Below are 22,751 nucleotides of genomic sequence, written 5' to 3' on the forward strand. Positions count from 1 at the left end.
AGCTACTCACAGCATTGATTCCAGACAGCTGCTGGGACAGCTGGAGCATGATGGAAATCATAATGGGCTGCTGGTAGCTGCGTGATCTGAAGAGCTCCACTACCGTGGCTTGCTTCTCTTGTGCCATCCTCGTGCTCTCATCTTTCATCTCCTGGATGTCCTGAGTCACGTCCTGGGTGCCCCACAATCGCTGGAGGACTGGTCAAACAGACAGACAAACAAAGGATAAAGATAAGGAGCTGTCCCAACTTCATTTTCCCTATAACACAGCTGGGAAGAAGCCACACGCAGATGAGCCCTGGATATGGCTCATCAATTAGCATCTGTGCCTTAACCTGCTTCTCACTCCACTCTTTAGGGGTGGAAAGTTTCTGACTCCAGAGCAATCAGGAAAATCTCCAGCTTGGGTCCAGAGGGGCCAGAAAAGGAACGGACAAAACACAGATCCAAAGCCCTCATCCTGAAACAAGCCACAACCCCAAAATTCCTACAGCGAAGGTGTGAAGGATACTCACTCTCCCTAGCATTTTCCTCCTCCTTTCTGTTGATGAGCAAAAATCTAGGACTCTCGGGGCAAAACGGAAGGGCTGCACTTTGCAGGACAGCTGGAATGATGGTGAAGCCCAAAAGCAGGGGCCAAAGCTCTTCAGTCCCCATGATGACTTTCAAACCAAAGATCTAGAAACCAGATAAAGATGATACTTTATAAAGCCCATACTTTATATAAGCCACAAGTCAGTTAAAAAAAAATTCAGGGTGCCTGGGTGGCTCAGTCGGTTATGCATCTGCCGTTGGCTCAGGTTATGATCCCAGGGTCCTAGGATCCAGTCCACACTGGGCTCTCTGCTCAGCAGGGAGTCTGCTTCTCCCTCCGCCCCAGCCCTCCTCCCCTTATGCGCACGCTCTCTCTCTTGCAAAAATAAATCAGAAAAAAATTTCAGAAAATCATCCACTCTTTTACCACAGGAAAAGATAAATTCTGTTTCTTCTCCTTTCTCTACCCTGCCTGCTTCTTTAGCCACCTGTGCGCTATAGTAATAATAATACCTGAAACTTACATATAGTTGAACATACGTCAGATATTCCTGAGAGCTTTATCTATGTTGTTAACTTATTTAATGAGCCAAGAAACTAACAAGCATTAAGTATGAGTTCTAGAGTACCTGAGCCACCAGGATCCCGATGACGATGCCCAGCTGGTTGAGAGTGCCAAAGGCCCCCCGTAGGTCAGTGGGAGAGACCTCTCCAATGTACATGGGCACAAAACCTGTGCAGAGGCCGCAGAAGAGGCCAATAACCAACCGGCCCAGGATCAGCATTTCAACTGACTCGGCTATTTTGCAGAACCCCATAAGGCAGCCACCAGCGACAGCCAAGAGGTTGACAATGAGCATTGAATTGCGCCTGAAAAGGTTAAAAGACAAGAGAAGTTAGCAAAATAGGCCAGGCCGGGACTTCTCTCTTTCCTTATCTCTCTACCCTTCTCCAGGCTCATATTATCTACTCTTCCGGTTTTAAGTTTTCCTCTTTCTGTTATCAGAACATTTCTAGTTGGGGTAAGATCAATGGTTCTCACACCTCTGTAGGCATAAAACTCACCTAGAGAACTTGTTTAAGATTCTTTTAATTCCCAGCGGTAGCCAGGATTGTAGCAAGCACAAAGGCCAGTGGTTCTCAAAGTTGTCCACAAACTAACAGCATCAGCTAGAAATCGGCAAGAAATTAAAACTGTCCCACCCCACCCCAATTTACTAAATCATTAGGTTTGACTTTGGGATGGAGCCCAGCAATCTGTTCCCAAAAGCCGTCCAGGTGATCTGATTCTAGCTAAGGTCCGAGAACCACCGCCCTGGGCAATTCTCATACAGCTGGTCCACGAACACACTCAAGAGAAATTTCTGGACCCGTGCTGAAATTTTTATGCTTCTTACTGCATTTTGTTGTAATATAGTTGCTTAGATGGCACCAACATACTAATGAGAACAGATTTCAGACAAAAGTTTTCTACGCCCAAAAAGGTAGACAGCTTCAGCTCTCCGGCTCTCAGCTAGCCTGTGGTGAAGGCCATTTACAGTAAGTATTGATAGCCAGTATAAAATAATAAATTACCGCATCTATGTGTTAAACGTGGGAGGCAAAGCCACGGAAACAACTAGAGGAAGACGGAAGTAAGAGATTAACAGTGAAAAATTACTGCAGATGTTTGGAAGATACTTCTGGGACTCTGCCCTTGGGTGGCCTGCTGGAATTACCCGGGGAGTTCTGAAACGCTGGTAGTTTTTTTTTTTTTAATTATGTTATGTTAATCACCGTACATTATATCATTAGTTTTTGATGTGGTATTCCATGATTCATTATTTGCATATAACACCCAGTGCTCCATGCAGAACGTGCCCTCTTTAATACCCATCCCCAGGCTAACCCATCCTCCCACCTCCCTCCCCCTCTAGAACCCTCAGTTTCTCAAGAGTCCATCATCTCTCATGGTTCATCTCCCCTTCCTATTCCCCCCCTTTATTCTTCCCCTCCTTTTATCTTCTTCTTTTTTTTTAAAGATTTTTTTTTTTTTTTGAGACAGAGAGAATGAGAGAGAGAGAGCACATGAGAGGGGGGAGGGTCAGAGGGAGAAGCACACTCCCTGCCGAGCAGGGAGCCCGATGCGGGACTCGATCCAGGGACTCCAGGATCATGACCTGAGCCGAAGGCAGCCGCCTAACCAACTGAGCCACCCAGGCGCCCTATCTTCTTTTTTAACATATAATGTATTATTTGTGAAACGCTGGTGCTTTTAAAAGCTCCCTGGGAGATCCTAAATGCGCAGCCAAAGGAGAGAACCTGCTGTTAAGAGAAAAATTTCACCCTTCATTCTCACTTTTACCTTTCTCTGCATTCCTTTCCCGGTCTCCCTACTTCCTCTATCAGGTTCTTTTGCTAATAAAATAACGATAGGAAGAAAGTCACTGAATTATGGGAGGGCCACATTAAAATTTCAATGACTTTAGTAGACACAAGGTGGCTTCAAAAACGCAAACACAACAGGGCGCCCGGGTGGCTCAGTCGGTTAAGCCACTGCCTTCGGCTCAGGTCGTGATCCTGGAGTCCCGGGATCGAGTCCCGCGTCGGGCTCCCTGCTCGGCGGGGAGTCTGCTTCTCCCTCTCATGCTCTCTGTATCTCATTCTCTCTGTCTCAAATAAATAAATAAATTCTTAAAAAAAAAAAAAAAAAAGAACATGTTACTCAGGGCGCCTGGGTGGCTCAGTTGGTTAAGCGACTGCCTTCGGCTCAGGTCATGATCCTGGAGTCCCGGGATGGAGTCCCGGGATCGAGTCCCGCGTCGGGCTCCCTGCTCGGCAGGGGGTCTGCTTCTCCCTCTGACCCTCCCCCCTCTCATGCTCTCTCTCTCTATCTCATTCTCTCTCTCAAATAAATAAATAAAATCCTTAAGAAAAAAAAATGCAAACACAACAAACACCAAACATTATCAAATAACATGGGTTGCTTTTAAATTTAGAAGTTGAATTTCATTTGTGTTTCCAGAACGTCTAAATTAGCAAATGAAATGGTTTCTTCACCAGGCATTACTGAGAGTATTCTGCTAAGACATTTTATTAAGTCAGCAAGAATAAGAAGATTCAATTTTCTTTTGGGGGACAAAAATGTCAGTTATTTGGCCATTATCCACATTTGCCACAGGCCAAGGATTATAAAATGTTTCCTCCCAATCCTGCTTTGTAAACACAAGCATGAAATCCCAAATTTTTCAAGAAAAGCAAACAACTTCTGACCTTGTAAATCAAGTAGGTTTCTGGGAAATTCCATGGTGCACTTTTACAGAGTACCGAATTAGCTTCAGCTGGACTCAAAGGCTAATCTCTTGATGGGCAGCCGAGCTCCAAGCAGCCCTATTCAGTACCAGTTGGCCTAAATTTGCCTCTGCAGGAATTTGGGATGCTCTCATTCAAATGCATCATCACCTCCCCATCCTAATTCTCAATACCTGTTCTCAGTGCAACCAGTATAGCCCCCGTCCTTGCCCAGTTTCTGGTCAATACCTGCCAAAGCGGTTGACAAAGAGTCCAACGGAGAAGGAGCCGATCATACCACCAACAGAGAAGATAGCCACAGACAAGGACCAGAGCGAAGTGAGTAACACCTCACTGGGAGGGTCTTCCAACCTCTCCTCCAGGGTATAATTGAGAAAGTCCTTTATGATCTGCCAATTAAAATGATTGGTGGGCAGACAGATTGTTACAGCTGAATGAGAAGGGGCAAATATCGGGGATCTTCCCCTCCCTAAGAAAACAGCATTACAATTACTGGTAGAGAATCAAGTAAATGAATGGGTGGGGATGGAAGAGATAGAGAACCTATTGGAGGTTCATGGTAGCTCTGAAAAGAACAATTTTGATTTGTCCTGAAAATCCCAGTAGGTAGTTGGCACTGATGTTCAGTGCCTACCCCAGTCCTCCCCTAAGACCCTCCCACCCTCCTTGTAACTAACCCCTGAGGCATAATAAAGGAAGTGTATCACAATAGCGTGAGGGGAAGAATGGATACAGTCCAGTCAAGGGTATGGGGCGCAACTGAGCTTTTTGCTTTTATGATTCAGTTAGACTTCCCCACCAATGTTATTCTGCCTCTTCAGCCTTCACCAAGCTAGATACCAAGTTTGTCTGAAATTCTTCGTTCTTGAAACCCTACTTAAAGGAATAATTTCCCTATTCCAAATTCTAACTCTGGTCACCTGGCACTCACCATCTCAGGAGCATTGATGACTCCGGTGTTGTAGCCAAACTGGAAAGAGCCTATTGTAGCAATGGAGATGGCAAAGATCAGAGGCGCTGTGACCTGGGGTTGAGGGGGGAGAAGGGAAGAAACAGTCCTTAAAGCTCTCGACTGATGATTGTCTCTTATTAATGAAGGAGAGATATTAGGAGCACTCGGCCTATGAGTGGTATGAAAAGAACAAAAACTTAACGAAATTTAGGTAACGAATGGGGGAACACAAAAGAACAAGTTATACTGAAGAACTTCTCCGGAGATATACAGACAACCACGTAAACTTGGGAAAAGTGGCAAGAAATTTTGGGAAGAAAGTTAAGAGGAACTGGGTTAACTGGCTTCAAACTATTAAAAAAAGCAAGCATAGAACTGCAGGGCAAGAAAGCCTTGGGATTCCTAAAAATGGATTCTTTTGGAAACAGCTAGATCCAGTGCTGTCTCCTCCTGTACCCCAGATCCCACTGAAGCCCAGAGTGGTGGTGGTGGTATCTTCACCACTGGGCTGTTCTTAGCGCTCTGGATAATGGAAACTACAAAATCTACCCAGGGTATCCTGGTCCCCGTTTACTTCGTTTTGTACCACCACCCCCACCCAGCAGGGGGAGAGCACAAGCTCACTCCCAACCTAACAGACCAGAGATGTGGTGGGGAGGAGGGAGTCATCTCTCACCTTGCTGGGAGTAATTCAAGCGTGTGTTTATCTTAGATTTCCAGCTCAAGGTAAGCTCAATTTTTATGGCTGAGGACATCCTTCCCTACCTTAAACTCCGTCCCCTTTTAGGTTAGACGGACTGGCCAGCCAGAAGTTTCAGTTCTCCAAGTTGACCTCCCACCCCAGACAACCTGGCGTTAAGTACCCGAGTGGCCCCCTCCTGCACACAGCTCTTTCTGTTTAATCCATTTCTCATCAGTAATGACCTCTTCCTTTGTGCCTCGCCTCATCATTTACTATTCCTGAGGGCCTTTTTCTCCTCCCTGTTTTTTCATCCCTTCTCTTACCTTCCTTCGTTTTCAAGTCAGTTTACCTTGGTGACAATGATTTTCTCCCAGCAAATATACTGCATACGTAACATACAGTAACACATTAATGTATCGTGCATTCACAATCACAACCACAATTGGTACAACTGGGATTCTTAGCATCCACAGACTTGTATACGTTATAGAATAGATGGCTGGACATTGGCCCATTCCCTCAAACAAATCCCAGGTCCTTTCAAGGTTTAATGCTTCCAGAGGAATCTTCCTGCTGGCTCATGAGACCCACACTTGTAATCAACACAGCCAAGCAGCCTGGAACACTCAACCATCTCACCCCCAGATCCTCAGCAGCATGTGATTATGTTAAAAAACAAAACAAAACAAAACCACCACCAACCCTGAGAAACATACAAAACTTCTCCAGGTGACTCTCCCTGTGACAGCAAGGTGAGTGGGACTAGGATAAGTCCTTTACAGGCTGTGACATCCAAAGAAAACTGGAGGAACCATGGCATCACAGGCTGGAGAAGAAATGAAAAGGCCTGAAGGTGGCTAGATGACTTAGAATAAAACAGAGCGCAGCAATCTCCATTAATGTCGGCCTTTCTGAGTGTACCCCAAACAAGCAAAAATAACTGTAATTGTATTAGTCTTACCTTCTGTGTCCCCATGGCCCTAATTCAATTCTTTTCCAATCTTCAACAAAGATCTAGGAGTGGGAATCCCAGAGACACCTCTTCCAGTCAACAAAGTCTCCAAAATGTCCTTCTCGGCAACAAGTTTTATTCCCGGCGCCCAGCACCAATGCACATCTCACCCTCACTCACCGTTAGTGAGTTCCAGCCACGCATTTATAATCTCTGCAAAGGGTGGAGCCTGCAAGGGAGACTAGCCACCCACCGGCCCAGCCCCACCCCACACCGGCTCGAAGGATCCCGTGACCTCTCGGAATTTTGTGACCTCAAACTCTGTCCCCGCCCTAGGCAACAATTCCCTCCCCCTCCCCCCTCCCCCATTTTAAAACCACATCCTATACCCTGCCCACTGGTTTTTTTTTGTTGTTTTTTTTTAAGCTCGTCCTCCTTCCCTCTTGTAATAGCTGCAATAGCCTCTTAGTTTCACAGACAAAATGCTACCAGAAAAGCCTGGAGGGAGGGCAAATTCACGTCAGTTTTTGCTCTCGCATCTGCTGGGAATTAAGCCAATCTATAAAGAGATGAGACTAAATGCTATTTATATAAGATAAAGTCGACTGGGTGCTACTCTCTGAGAGTTAAGGTTGTTTGAAGGAGTGTAAGCAGAAAGATTCACAATGCTATGAATTTATCAGCTGCTTTTTGATTATAGGCTGGGTCTACAATCTTGAAGGGAAAGGAAGGGCAGTCTGGAGAAGAAAAGCTAGCAAGGGAAGAATTGGGCCAGTTTTTGGCTCTCCTTGTCCTCTGATTAGCACAATCTCTCCTGGGAGGAAGAAAACCTCAGTATCTGGGAGCCAGACCAACTCTCCTGGGCTGCAGGAAGGAGAGAATCAACCAACTGCTTATGGGATACAATTCAAACTCCTTAATGTGGCATTCACCCTACCACCTATTCTGAATCCTACCCATTCTGCAATGTTTTGCCTCTAGTCTCAGGTTTATAGCATCTAGAGATGGAACCATGACCAAATTCAGTTAAATAGGTGTTTGCTGCGTGCACACTACATGTCAGTTACTCTCCAAGAAGTTGGGGATTCATCAGTATGTAGGACAAAAAATGTCCTGGTTTTTAAGGAATTTATAGCATTTCCCTTCTTATTCTGTTAGGAGTTAGTTGGACAGTTAGGTGGTCAGGGTCCCCAACAAGAAAATAGGGAGTCAGGGCAGCTAAAATAAAATTGCACTGACATCCTGTTCTGCAGCTTAGACAGGACTACACTATTTTGCTTTGCAGCCTTTGCAGAAATGACTTCTGCAAAACGTCCTAAAATAAGACAATTAACCACAAAGCACTTGTCCCTATCACGGGCAAGGGATAGTTAAGACATAAGCCCCCAGACATCAAAAAAGACTATCAGCATAGAGACATTGACCTAATAGACAGATTTCCTGACCATAGCCCTAACTGGCACAACTCAGCACACCCTGATTGCTTAAGATAATTCCTCAAAAGAGCTCACAAAAACCCCTAAACTTAGAAACTCTGGGGGCAACCCATTCAGGGCCTATCCCCCTCCCACCCCGGGAGGTTTCTCTTACTCAATAAACTTTTCTTTGCTGCCCACCAGTCTTCGTCTTCGAAGCTGCATGACCTAGGACCTCAGGCACTAAGGGGACAAAAATCCTGTAACACTTCTACTACTTACAAAATAAAAAAGGGACAAGCCCAACTGATTCTTACACAGCTGGAGAGAATGATCAATAGCCTATTAATTACGGACTGTGAATTTCTTGAAAGAAGTGTGAGATAAGTATTTGATTACTCAGCCATACAAGGAGATTGAGCAAGATGAGTAGGAAAAACAGGTAAGAAACATGTGAACTGAGGAAGATGAAGGATAATGAAAGGAGAGAGAGGGAGAAGGCCCCAGGGTGAGAGAGTAAATGAAGAAAACAATTTAGTTCTGATTAAAGATTTGGAAGTGAGAGATCGTATCAAGGCTTTGCTGGCGGGGGGCGGAGGGGGGAGGGTTGGGGGAGTGGAGGCAGGGCGGGAATATCAATGGTCAATTTCCTAACGCCGTTAATTTGTAGCCTAGCAACAACTTCACTATGCGGGAAGAGGATGAGCAGCGACGGAGCACAGTAATGGGACCTAATTTTCCTAGTTGGTAAACTGGTGGAAGTGCATCTTTTGGGTTTTGGTTGCACGCCTAGAATTCAAACTGATGCTACTGGACCTGAAACAAACCAGATTATGTTGTCTCTCTTTTTTTTTTAAAATGAGGATATTTTCGGGGCGCCTGGGTGGCTCAGTTGTTAAGCGACTGCCTTCGGCTCAGGTCATGATCCCAGGGTCCTGGGATCGAGCCCCGCATCGGGCTCCCTGCTCCGCAGGAAGCCTGCTTCTCCCTCTCGCACTCCCCCTGCTTGTGTTCCCTCTCTCGCTGTGTCTCTCTCTGTCAAATAAATAAATAAAATCTTTAAAAAAAAAAAAAAAAGAGGATATTTTCTAAATCTGTTAGCTGAGAGAACCAAGTATGAGTGAAACGTGACATCCAAGAAAACCTTCCCTGAGGTCACACCTCCCCTCCCCCACCTCATTCCTGTCCTTCCAGGAAACACTGAGCCTAGAGGCCCCTTAGTTACCACAGCAACTGAATTTAGCTGCCAAAGGACAAAGAATATCCTGTATGGCTGTGAAGTCCAATAGAAATATAATCCAAGCTCTTTATGTAATATAAAATTTGCTAGTAGCCACATTAAAATTTTTAAAAGAAACAACAGAGGTTAATTTAAATAATTATTTTATTTGACCCACTATAGCCCAAATAATATCATTTCAGTATGACATCAATATAACAACTATTACTAAGGTAGTTTATTCCCTGCCCCACTAAGTCTTTGAAATTCAGTGTATATTTCACATTTATTAACACATCTCCATTTTTAGACTCTAAGTTTTCTACAGTTAAATATGGCATCTATCAAAACAACAAAGTTGTTTGATGGGAACATATTTTAAATTGCTCTGATTTTAAATTAATAAAAACCAACAATTCAGTTTCTCAGTTGTACTAGCCACATGTAAGTACTCAGCAACCACATGAGGCTTGTGGCTGGACCTTGCTTAGAGTAAGAAGACCATGATGCTCTGTTTGCCTCCGGTCTTTTCTAGGTCCTTTCTTATCTTTGCTTTTCTTTATTACTTGTCTCACAGTGTCACTCTTGGCTCTAAATCACTTTATCTTTTCTTCCTCCCTCTTCCTAGGTTTAGTATAATTAGTCTTTATGTTTTGCAAGAGCAAATTAAACGAGTAAAAGTACAAAGTTGGTCTGTAGTACCCCCTTCATTTACTCAGAGCGGGCTCCAATATAATTTCAGAACACAGTATCTGCCCCAGTAATTATTTGCCCAATGGTTAATGAAAGAATAAATGTAATTGTGAAGGCGCAGAATTTATGTGTCCCAAATTAATTTGTGTAAAACAGCTATGGAGAAAGACAACACTGAGGGTTAAGTTTTAGATGTGTGAATTCTGTAGAATATTTTCTTCTTGGTGAAAAAGGAGGGAGGGTGAAAGGGAGACAGATCTGAAATATATTTTGTCTGGCCAACTCAGCCTGAGAAAATTACCTTTCAAAAAGTTAAGCAAGTTAATAGGGACAGCATTCTACTTCTAGCAATATATGTACTTTTAAAGGTTACAACTGGAATTCAACTGAATCTCAAGCATCTAAAAGCATGCTGAATGTGTTGCGGTAAATGCTTCTTGAGTAAGAGGGATCTGATAAAGTGCTGACCAGAAACCAGTCAGGGCTGTGCTTATCCCCAGAGTAAGAGACGCCCAAGTTAAGCAATCCTCACCCTGGGCAATAGATAACAGTTGTGCAATACAAATGATGTTTTAGGGAGATCAGTTGGTTGATTGGGGTCTTCGATGCACTTTGAGAGCAGGTCTCACTAGAATCCCAGCTCCAGTCAGCCCGGAGTTACAACTCTGGTGATTAATCTGGTGATTATGCTAAGGGAAGGCCAGCAAGGTAAAGGTCCTACAACATGAGGGTCCTGTATCATTTGAGTCCTGTGAGGTGTTCTTCCATCTTTACTGAAAACAAAAGAAGAAATGTGGTGGATACATTTAAAAATGGAATAGATTGGGAAGAAATGTTATGAAATTCCCACCTAATAGTTTAATGTAGGTTTGCTAAGAAGAAAAGTAATGAATGAATAATGGTCTGAAATCTCTTAGGTCCAAACAGATATCTGCAGACCATACATCTCAATCCTAGCTTCTTGCTGCTCTGTGGGAGGATGTTTGCTACTGTGGTAACTGAGTAGGAAAACAAACAAACCAAAAAATCCCCAAATCAAGGAATACAGGACTTTAAACACGGAGAGTTAAAGACAGAGAAAACTGCCTCTTTCATAGAACATTGTAATGGCATTTCAAGGCACACACACAAAAAAGCTCATGCCTACTTTAAAGATTGCCAGAGTTAATTCTACTCTTTGCTTGCATTTGTAATTTTTCTCATAAAGAACAACTTTTGTTGCATGTTATTTACTAATCTTCCTCTACTGGGTTAGGTGTAGTCAAAATTCATCTTGAATGTGAAAACACCAAGGTAAAGAAAGAAAAAATTTGAGAAATGTTGATTTTCCTGTCTAAACTGGGTTTCAACCATTCATCACTCCAGTTGATCCTGAAGCACCTAATCCGAGCTCTCAGACCCGTATCACTTTCTAAGGGGCTCTCCCCTCCTCCAATTTCCTTCAAAAATCAATCTATCACGTACCAGTGCTAGATGAATTACACCACATCAAAATCACTATCATATCATTCTCCTACTCATATATCTTCCATGGTTATTGAATAAAGTCTAGATCAGTGCTGTCCAACAGAAACATAATGTGAGCCACATAAGAAATTTAAAATTTTCCAGTAGTCACATTTAAAAAGAGTGAAAAGAAATGAGTTCATTTCAATATTATATTTTATTTGAACTAATATATACCAAATATTGTCCTTTCAACCTGTACATAATATAAAAGTTATTAATGAGAGATTTCTCTCTCTCTCTTTTTTTTTTGGTACTAGACCTTAAAAATCCAATCTGTATTTTATACTTACAGCACAGCATTTAAGGTGAAATGTAGTCTGATTAAAACAATGAAGTTGTGTTTAACAAAAACACTTTATAGTACTTCTAATTTTTTTACACTGTTTCAATTTTTTTAATCGCTTCTGTCATTTTCTCTTTCCTCCTTCCTTCCTTTTCTTTCTTTCCTTTCCTCCTTCCCCCACTTCCTCCCTCCCTTCCTCTTTCCCTTCCTTCCTCTCTCTCCCTCTCTTCCTTCCTTCCTTCCTTCCTTTCTTCTTTTTTATGTAATCTCTATGCCCAACATGGGACTCGAATTTAACACCCCAAGATCAAGAGTCGCATGCTCTACCGACGGAGCCAGCCAGGTGCCCCAACACTGCTTCAGTTTTTAAAGTGAACGAATTAAAACAAACTAAATGAATTAAAATGGAGTGCAATTAATAACTAAACTCCTCAGTCACACTAGTCACATTTTAGGTATATCTCTCTCCTTTGCCCAAGCCAAACTAAAACAATTGTCAGTGTTCAAACACTGTGCTCAAACAGCCCTATGTACCTCTACATCTGTATCCTTTATTATATCCTTTATAATAAACTCATAAATGTGAGTAGTGTTTCTTTGAGTTCTGTCAGCTGCTCTAGCAGATTAATCAAACCCCAGGAGGGGGTTGTTGGAACCTCTAATCTCCAGCAGTTGATAACCTGGGCTTGCCACTGGACTCTGAAGTGGAGGGAGAGGGAGGCAGTCTTGTGGGGCTGGGCCCTTAACCTGAGACACCTGATGCTATCTCAGTGTAGATAGAATTGAGTTGAATTGGGAGGGTATTCCGTTATCATCAGCTGAGAATTGAGGAATTGCTTGGTGGTGTGAAAAAACACACACTGAAGGCTGCCATTAACAATACACCACAGACTGGATGGCTTAAACAACAGAAATTTATTTTCTTAACAATGCTGGAGTCTGGGCGTCAAAGATCAAGGTGTTGTCAGGCTTGGTTTCTCCTAAGGATTTTCTCCTTGACTTGTAGATGGTCTTTTCTCTGTGTGCATGCATCCCTGTGTCTCTTGAATAAGGACGTCAGTAGGATTGGATTAGGGCCCACCTAAAGGCCTCATTTTAACTTAATCACTTCTTTAAAGGCCCTGTCTCCTAATACAATCACATTTTGAGGAACTGGGGATTAAGCCTCCCATATGAATTTTGGGGGAACACAAGTCAGCCCATAATACCATGTTATTAAAGACTCACTCTTTTGTACTCTTTCATCTTGAATATCCTTCCCAACTGACTAACTCCTAGTCATACATACAATAACCAGTATCTCTTCCCCTTTGTGAAACATTCCCAGATAAACCTATAAGAAGATATGGTTTCCTTTGGGCCACAATCTATCTCAAACATACCTATATTATAGGTACTTACTAAATCCCATAGCAATTACTTGTTTTGTTTTTAAGATTATTTATTTATTTATTTGACAGAGAGAGCGGACAAGTGGGCAGAGCAGTGGGCAGAGGGAGAGGGAGAAGCAGGCTTCTCGCTGAGCAGGGAGCCCGATGCGGGGCTCGATTCCAGGACCCTGGGATCATGACCTGAGCCGAAGGCAGACGCTTAACCGACTGAGCCACCCAGGCGCCCCAATAGCAATTATTTGTTAACATATATGCATACCTTTCTAAATTCTGAGTACTCTGAGGTCAGAGATTTTATCATATCCACAGTGCCCAACAAATAGGTGAACAAAAAATGTTGGTTAAATTAGCTGAATAAGGGCACCTGGGTGGCTCAGATGGTTAAGGGACTGCCTTCAGCTCAGGCCATGATCCCAGGGTCCTGGGATAGAGCCCCGCATCAGGCTCCCTGCTCTGCGGGAAGCCTGCTTCTCCCTCTCCACTCCCCCTGCTTGTGTTCCCTCTCACGCTGTCTCTCTCTCTGTCAATTAAATAAATAAATAAAGTCTTTAAAAAAAAAAAATTAGCAGAATAAAACATGTCCAAAGCATATCCTTGGGGCTGTTGAATATCTAAACAATCTATAACCTAATTAGTAATTTGTGTAAGGTTTTTTTTTTTTTTTTAATAATCTCTACACCCAACATGGGGCTCAAACTGACAACCCTGAGATCAAGAATCGAATTTTCCACTGACTGAGTCAGCCAGGCACCTTCCTAATTAGTAAATTGTACAACATGTTGATAGAAATGATTTGTTAATAAAGGTAGTGATTTGTACAGGTCTGAAAAAAGGTTCCTTAGAAAATGAACTTCTTTTAGGGATATACATGGATGTGGCTTGATAACTTGATGAAGGTGATACAGTTTCTTTTATTTCCCAATAATCATTCTTTAATGTATTCAAAGATTATAAGTATACTAGCATTCCTGAAGCTTTATTTTTCATTGGTAAAACATAAAGCCAATTTAAAGAAATGTACCATCAGTCTTATGTCTGTTTCATTGGCACCAGCCATCTCTGAAGCTCTGTCTAATCGGTCAGCTAAGCCCTCTGTTTGACGTTAAAACAAAACAAAACAAAACAAAAAAACCTCTAGTAGGGGCGCCTCGGTGCCTCAGTCGTTGGGCGTCTGCCTTCAGCTCAGGTCATGATCCCAGGGTCCTGGTATTGAGTCCCACATCGGGCTCCCTGCTCGGCAGGAAGCCTGCTTCTCCCTCTCCCACTCCCCCGCTTGTGTTCCTGCTCTTGCTAACTCTGTCAAATAAATAAATAAAATCTTAAAAAAAACCCCAAAAACCTGCAGGCAGAGGGAGAAGCAGGCTCCCTGCTGAGCAGGGAGCCCGATGTGGGGCTCAATCCCAGGACCCTGGGATCATGACCTGAGCTGAAGACAGCCATTTAACCAACTGAGCCACCCAGGCATCATAGAAAATTACAAAATTCTGATGAATAAAATCAGTAGAACTAAATAAATGGAGAAGTAGTCTATGCTTATGGATAGAAAGACTCAATATTGTTAAGATGTTAGTCTTTCCAACTTGAAATATAGATTCAATGCAATCCCAATCAATGTCCCAGTAAGTTACTTTGTGGATATCAAAAAACTGATTCTCGGGGCACCTGGGTGGCTCAGTCGGTTGAGCATCTGCCTTCAGCTCAGGTCATGATCCCAGGGTCCTGGGATCGAGCCCTGTGTTGGGCTCCCTGCTCAGAGGGGAGCCTGCTTCTCCCTCTCCCGCTCCCCCTGCTTGTGCTCTCTCTATCAAATAAATAAATAAAATCTTTAAAAAAACCCAAAAACTGATTCTAAAGTTTATATGAAGTGGCATAAGACCCAGAATAGCCAACACAATACTGAAGGAGAACAACAAAGTTGTAGAACTGATATTACCTACCTGACTTTGAGACTTACTATAAAGTCTCAGTAATCAAGACGTGGTATTGATGAAAACAATAGACAAATAGATCAATGGGACAGAATCGAGAGCCCAGAAAGACCCACATGAATACAGCTGACTGCGTTTTTACAAAGAAACAAAGGCAACACAGTGGAGTAGAGATAGTCTCCTTCTCAACAAATGGTGCCAGAACAACAGGATGTCTGCATGCAGAAAAAAAAAGAACGAATGAATGAACAAATGAAAGAAAGAAGGAAAAAGAATCCAGTAACAGATCTTATATCTTTCATAAAAATTAACTCAAAATGGATCATAGATCTAAATGTAAAACACAAAGATAATAAACTCCTAGAAGAAAAACTAGACTACCTTGGGTATGGCAATGACTTTTTTAGATGGAACACCAAAGGCACCACCCATGAAAACAATATTTGGTAAGTTGAAGTTTATTAAAACTTCTGGAATGCCTGGGTGGCTCAGTCGGTTAAGCGTCTGCCTTCAGCTCAGGTCATGATTTCAGGGTCCTGGGATCAAGCCCCGCATCGGGCTCCCTGCTCAGTGGGGAGCCTGCTTCTCCCTCTGCCCCTCCCCCTGCTTGTACTCTCTCTCTGTCAAATAAATAAAATCTTCTAAAAAAATAAAATTAAATTAAAATTTCTGCTCTGCAAAAGACACTTTCAAGAGAATAAGATGACAAACCACAGACTGGAAGAAAATATCTGATAAAGGACCATTATCCAAAATATACAAAGAGCTGGTAAAATTGAACAATAAAAAAAAAACGAACCTGATTAAAAAATAGGCCAAGGACCTCAGCAGAAACACTGCCCCAAATAAGATCTACAGATGACAAATAAGCATATGAAAAGGTGCTCCACATCAAATGTCATAAGAGAAATGCAAATTAAAACAACAACAAGGGGCACCTGGGTGGCTCAGTTGGTTGAGGATCTACCTTTGGCTCAGGTGATGATCTTGGGGTCCTGATATTGAGCCCCACATCTGGCTCCCTGCTCAGCAGGGAGTCTGCTTCTCCTTCTCTCTCTGCCCCTCTCCCACCCTTGTACACTCACTCTCACTCTCTCTCAAAATCTTTAAAGAACAAAAAACAACGAGATACCAGTTCACACCTATTAGAATGGCTAAAATCTGGAACACTGACAATACCAAATGCTGATGAGGATGTGGTGCAACAAGAAATCTCATACGTTGCTAGTGGTTTTGCAAAAATGGTACAGCCACTTTGGAAGACAGTTGGTGGTTTCTTTCTTTCTTTTTTTTTTTTTAAAGATTTTATTTATTTATTTGACAGAGAGAGAGAGAGCACAAGTAGGCAGAGTGGCAGGCAGAGGGAGAGGGAGAAGCAGGCTCTCCGCTGAGCAGGGAGCCGGACGTGGGGTTCGAGCCCAAGACCCCAGGATCATGACCTGAGCCGAAGGCAGCCGCTTAACCGACTGAGCCACCCAGGCGCCCCTGGTTGGTGGTTTCTTACGAAACTAAACATACACCTACCATACAATCCAGCAATCCCGCTCCTTGGTATTTACTCAAAGGAGTTGAAAATTTATGCCCACACAAAAACTTACGTAAAGATATTTATAAGTTTATTCATAATTGCCAAAACTTGGAAGTAACCAAGATATCTTTGAATAAGGGAATGTATAAACAAACTGTGGTACAATCAAACAATGGAATAGTATTCAGTGCTAAAAAGAAATGAGCTGTTGAGCTATGAAAAGACACAGAGGACCCTTAAATGCATATTACTAAGTGACAGAAACCAATCTGAAAAGACTACATCCTGTATGGTTCCAACTATGTCACATTCTGCAAAAGGCAAAACTATGCAGATAGTGCAAAGATCACTGGTTGCCAGGAACTTGGGGTGGGGGAGGGAGGAGAGATAAATAGGTAGAGCACACAGGATTATTAGGGCAATGAAACTATTCCATATAATGCTGAAATGATGGATACATGTCCTTATACATGTGTCCAAATTCATAAAATGTACAAAGTCAAGAGTGAATCCTACTGTAAAAGTATGTGATTTGGGTGATTATGATGTGTCAACGTACCTTCATCAATTTAACAAGTGTGCCACTCTGGTGGGAGATGTTTATAATGGGGAATGCTATGCATGTGTGGGGGTAACAGGTGTATGGGAAATCTCTGTACCTTCTTATTAATTTTGCTGTGAACCAAAACTGTTCTAAAAAAAAAAAAAAATCTAGGGCGCCTGGGTGGTTCAGTCGTTAAGCATCTGCCTTCGGCTCAGGTCATGATCCCAGGGTGCTGGGATCGAGTCCCACATCGGGCTCCCTGCTCTGCGGGAAGCCTGCTTCTCCCTCTCCCACTCCCCCTGCTTGTGTTCCTGCTCTCGCTATCTCTCTCTCTGTCAAATTAATAAATAAAATCTTTAAATAAAAAAAGAATCTAAAAAAAAAAAAAAGAAAAGATGAACGATTTCCTACACAATCTTATCCAATCTTTTTTTAAAAGTCTTTGTTTTATTTATTTATTTATTTATTTTAAAAAGATTTTTATTTATTTATTTGACAGAGAGAGACACAGCAAGAGAGGGAACACAAGCAGGGGAGTGGGAGAGGGAGAAGCAGGCTTCCCACGGAGCAGGGAGCCCGATGCGGGGCTCGATGCGGGGCTCGATCCCAGGACCCTGGGATCATGACCCAAGCCAAAGGCAGATGCCTAACGACTGAGCCACCCAGGCGCCCCCAATCTTATCCAATCTTAAAAGCTGAGGCTGTACTCATTTCATTTCTGTGTCTCTTCCTCCAACATCTTTTCCATCATCCTCTCAATACTTGGTACAGTAGACATTTGATAAATATTGGGGGGGAATTAAATAGTTTCATTTTGGAGGCAGACAGTTCTCTATGGGAGAGAATATATTGACTGAACATAAACTCTTCACTCTTATTGGTAAACGAGAATGCCAATTAAAATTTTATAATCTCTTTTCAGTTTCACTAGCACAACTTGCCTTTAAGCCCTGCCTAATCAGTCAACTAGGCTTGTTCCTTGTTAAATCTTGAATGAAATTAAGTGATTAATTTTTTTTCAAGATTTTAAAAAAAAATTTATTTATTTTATTTTAGAGAGATCACGGTAGGGCGGTGGGGGTGGGGGGGGAAGGGAGAAAGAGTCTTAAGCAGGCTGCATGCTGAGCATGGAGCCTGACTCCGGGCTCGATCTCACCACCCTGAGATCACGACCTGAACTGAAACCAAGAGGCAGAGGCTCAACTGACCGGCTACCCAGGCGCCCCTCAAATGATTAATTTCTATTGAACAATTAATCAGTTGATAAGAATGTCCCATGAAAAACCAGTGAACACCAATACTCTAAACTTCTTCGAATATAAACTTTTACTTGGTACTCATTTCCTTAAAAACTTCACTTCATGCTTTTAAGTCTGTTTGCCAATACCAAGTAATTATTATTATTATTAGTTTTTAGGATTTTAATTATTTGACAGAGAGAGATAGCGAGAGAGGGAACACAAGCAGGGGAAGCGGGAGAGGGAGAAGCAGGCCTCCCGCTGAGCAGGAAGCCCAATGCAGGGCTCGATCCCAGGACCCCAGGATCATGCCCTGAGCCGAAGGCAGATGCTTAACGACTGAGCCACCCAGGGGCCCCGTTTTTTTGTTTTTTTAAAGTTTTATTTATTTATTTGACAGAGAGAGACAATGAGAGAGGGAACACAAGCAGGGGGAGCGGGAGAGGGAGAAGCAGGCCTCCCGCTGAGCAGGGAGCCCAATGCAGGGCTCGATCCCAGAACCCCGGGATCATGACCTGAGCTGAAGGCAGACGCTAACAACTAAGCCACCCAGGTGCCCCTAATTATTATATTTTTGAATCAAGTATTTTTTAATACTTGGCAGAGATTAAATTGATTTTACCATGCCAAAACATCATGTGTATTATGCTTATTGTTCGTAATCAATAATAATATTGATAGAATATGCTCAAAACAATATCTAGATAGATAAGTAGGTCACTATAGTTGACAAAGTAAGATCTGAAGAAAAAGGAAGAACCAGGTTACTAACAGAAGGAAGTGAGTATCTATGTCACAATTCAAACTAAAAAATACCACTACCTTATACAATAGCTGCCCACAAGTAGCCCCATACTCTGCCCTCCCCCATATGCCAACCTAATTCTGAAAGATAAGCAACACAGAAAAAAAATGTCTGGGTTTATATTTACAGACACTCTCTAGTGTTTTCTTAACTGGTCTTTCAGGATTAGAGAAGCACTCTTCCCTTGCAGAGCATCTTAGTGCTTCCCTGAAATGATCTTTTTTTTTTTTTTTTAAAGATTTTATTTATTTGACAGAGAGAGACAAAGCGAGAGAGGGATCACAAGAAGGGGGAGTGGGAGAGGGAGAAGCAGGTGCCCCGCTGAGCAGGGAGCCCGATGTGGGACTCGATCCCAGGACCCTGGGATCATGACCTGAGCCAAAGGCAGCCGCTTAACGACTGAGCCCCCCAGGTGCCCCCCTGAAATGATCATTTACCACTAAAGCTGAAGCTCCTTCTCTGACACCTCCCCTTACTGATTACAGCTGCCTTGGGTGGGGCATAAATATTCTCCTCACTCATTATACACCCTTCTCAACACCCAGCAGAGACTTGGCGGTTATTACATTATCTACTTCCTCTTATTATCAACACTAGGAAGAATAGGTAGGAGAGAGAGAATAATTACAGTTTAGTGTAATTGACTAAGCAGAGGCTTGGAAGTCAAAAGAACAGAATCTGAGTTCCAGCTCTGGAACATGAACTAGAATTTAGACATTTGAACAGGTCACTTAACTTTTCTATGTCTCAACTTCAGTATTTTAGTTGGAGGCTATAATATTCAGTTCATGGAATTATTGGGAGAAATGAGATAATATAAAAAAAGAAAGAAAAGGGAAAAAAGAAAAAAACTGATAAACTCTAAAGGCCTGGCAAATACATACATTTGTTCATTTAGTCAGTCAATTTGTTACCCATTATATGCTAGGTACAGCTCTAGGTGCAGGTAATACAAATGTCACTAAAAACAAGTGACGCTCATAGTCCATACCCTAACCTTAAATTTTAATATGGAAAGCATATGTGATTTTTTTTTTTTTAAGATTTTATTTTCAAGTAATCTCTACACCCAACATAGGGCTGAAACTCACAACCCTGAGATCAAGAATTTTATGCTCTACCAACTGAGCCAGCCAGGTGCCCTGTGATGGTTAATTTTATATGTCAGCTTGGCTGGGCCACAGTGCCTAGATAGTTGGTCAATTATTATTCTAGATGTTTCTGTGGGGGGTGTTTTCAAGTGAGATTTACATTTAAATTGAGGGAATTTGAATAAAGCAGATTGCCCTCCATAATGTTGGTGGACCTCATTCAATCTGTTGAAGGCCTGAATAAAACAAAAAACTAGGGCGCCTGGATGGCTCAGATGGTTAAGCGTCTGCCTTCGGCTCAGGTCATGATCTCAGGGTCCTGGGATCGAGTCCCGCATCGGGCTCCCTGCTCCTTGGGAGCCTGCTTCTCCCTCTGCCTCTCTCTCTCTCTGTCTCTCATGAATAAATAAATAAAATTAAAAAAAAAAAGAAAAACAAAAAAAAAAACAAAAAAACAAAAAACAAAAAACTAACCTCCACTGCCCCACCTTCAAGCAAGCAAGAATTCTGCAGGAGATGGCCTTTAGAGAGTTTCTAGCCTGCTGGCCCACCCTGCATGGACTTGCCAGCCTCAGTAATTATGTAAGCAAATTCCTTAAAACAAAAATCTTTCTCCATATATACACATCCTATTTGTTCTGTTTCTCTGGAGAACCCTGGCAAATTTTGGTACCAAGAAATCAGGTGCTGCTATAACAGATACCTAAAAATGTGGAAGTGCCTTTGGAACTGAGTAATGGGTAGAGGCTGGGAGAATTTTGAGGTACATGCTAGAAAAAGCCTAGATTGCCTTGAAGAAATTGTTGTTGGGAATATGAATATGGAAGGTGATTCTGGGGGCACCTGGGTGGCTCAGTTGGTTAAGCGTCTGCCTTCGGCTCAGATCATGATCCTGGACTCCTGGAATTGAGCCCCACATTGGGCTCTTTGCTCGACAGGGGGTCTGCTTCTCCCTCTCCCTTTACCCCTCCCCCTGCTTGTGCTCTCTCTCTCTCAAATAAATAAATAAAAATCTTTAAAAAAAAAAGAGGTGATTCTGGTGAGGTCTCAATTGGAAACTGGAGGAAAGCTGATCTTATAAAGTGATAAAGAACTTGGTGGAATTGTGTTCCAGTGTTCTGTGGAAATTAGAACTTGTTTGCTATGAAATAGGCTATTTAGCTGAGATTTCAAAGCACAGTGTTAAAGGTATGACTTGGTCTCTCCTTGCTGCTTATAGTAATAAATGAGAGGAGTGAGATAAATTGAAAGAGGAATTGTCAAGCAAAAAGGAACCAGAAGCTGAAGATTTGGAAAATTCTTAGCCTATCTATATTACAAAAACAAGAATGCTTTCTCTGGAGAAGACACCAAGTGTGTGATTGTTAAATCATTTGATAAAGAGATCATGAACACAACTCATGGCTTTCATCAGACATCCTAGCAGAACCTGGGGATGGAGATGGTGTTATGCCCCCAGACACACGGCCAGCTTGGACTAAGGGCACAGAGAGAAGACAAAATGAAGGAAGGCTAAGTCTGCTAGGATTCTACAGGCTGGGACAATAGAGCTATCAACATTTCCTATCTTTCAATAAGAGGTAAGGATGTCACTGAAGCTGATTCAGAGATCAGCAGAGTTGCTACTCCCACCACAGGCCCAGAGCACAAGGGCCCTCAAGGAGGCCATCTCCTCCTCCATTTCAGTGGGCCAGGCTGGCCTCCACAACTGAAGGGACAACCCTGTCACCTCAGTGGGGCTCGAGGACAGAGCAGTGAGCCACTGAGGGTTATCTTGAGACTTCAATCTAATGAAACATGGATTTTTTGGATTTGACACCAAAAGCACAGGCAACAAAAGCAAAAATAGACAAATGAGACTACATTAACCTTACAAACTTTTGTTCTTCAAAGGATACAATCAACAAGGTGAAAAGGCTACCTGTGAAATGGAAGAAAATTTTGCAAATCATATATCTGATGAGGGGTTAATATCCGGAATATATAAAGAGCTCAACAACAAAATAACTCAAATAACCTGATGAAAAATGGGCAAAGGGTTTGAACAGACATTTCTCCAAATATGATACACAAATGGCCAACAGCATATGAGCATATGAAAAGACGCTCAACATCATTGATCATTAAGAAATTCAAATCAAAACTACAATGAGAAATCTCTTCACATCCATGATAATGGCCACTATCAAAAACAACAACAGAAAATAACAAGTGTTGGTGAAGATGTGGAGAAATTGATACTCTTGTATATTGTTGGTGGGATTGTAAAGTAGTGCAATTGTCATGGAAAACAGTATGGTAGCTCCTCAAAAAATTAAAAATAGAACTACCCTATGATCCAGGAATCTCCCTTCTAGGTATATATACAAAAGAACTGAAAGCAAGGTCTTTTTTTTTTATTATTAAGGATTTTATTTATTCATCAGAGAGAGAGGGAGGGAGAAACCACATGGGGGGAGGGGCAGATGGAAAAGCAGACTCCCCGAGGAGCAGGGAGCCCGATGCAGGACTCGATCCAGGACTCCAGGATCATGACCTGAGCTAAAGGCAGACACTTAATGACTAAGCCACTCAGGTACCCTGAAAGCAAGGTCTTAAACAGAAATATATGCACACTCGTGTAGCACACCTAGTACTCTTCACAATAGCCAAAGGTCGATGCAATCCAGGTGGCCATAAAGAGATGAATAAATAAA

General features: G+C 42.4%; 1 protein-coding gene across 2 annotated transcripts in view; it reads right to left on the minus strand.

The window, feature by feature from the left end:
* Positions 1–22,751, minus strand: part of SLC2A3 (solute carrier family 2 member 3) — an 89,446-nt gene that overhangs the window by 8,130 nt on the left and 58,565 nt on the right. Inside the window, exons 1-6 of one of the 2 annotated variants that reach the window (XM_035028292.1) lie at positions 6,421–6,627; positions 4,757–4,849; positions 4,054–4,214; positions 1,164–1,404; positions 516–678; positions 11–198 (exon numbers count right to left, since the gene is read on the minus strand). In XM_035028292.1, coding sequence (XP_034884183.1) covers positions 11–198; positions 516–678; positions 1,164–1,404; positions 4,054–4,214; positions 4,757–4,849; positions 6,421–6,435 — 861 coding nt within the window. In that variant the 5' untranslated portion in view covers positions 6,436–6,627. Of the gene's footprint in view, positions 1–10; positions 199–515; positions 679–1,163; positions 1,405–4,053; positions 4,215–4,756; positions 4,850–6,420; positions 6,628–22,751 lie in introns of those variants that run through there. The other variant, XM_035028291.1, reaches the window with a different exon arrangement.

This window comes from Mirounga leonina, unplaced genomic scaffold, assembly GCF_011800145.1.
Source record: "Mirounga leonina isolate KUSES-001 unplaced genomic scaffold, KU_Mleo_1.0 Mir_201, whole genome shotgun sequence".
NCBI lineage: Eukaryota > Metazoa > Chordata > Mammalia > Carnivora > Phocidae > Mirounga > Mirounga leonina.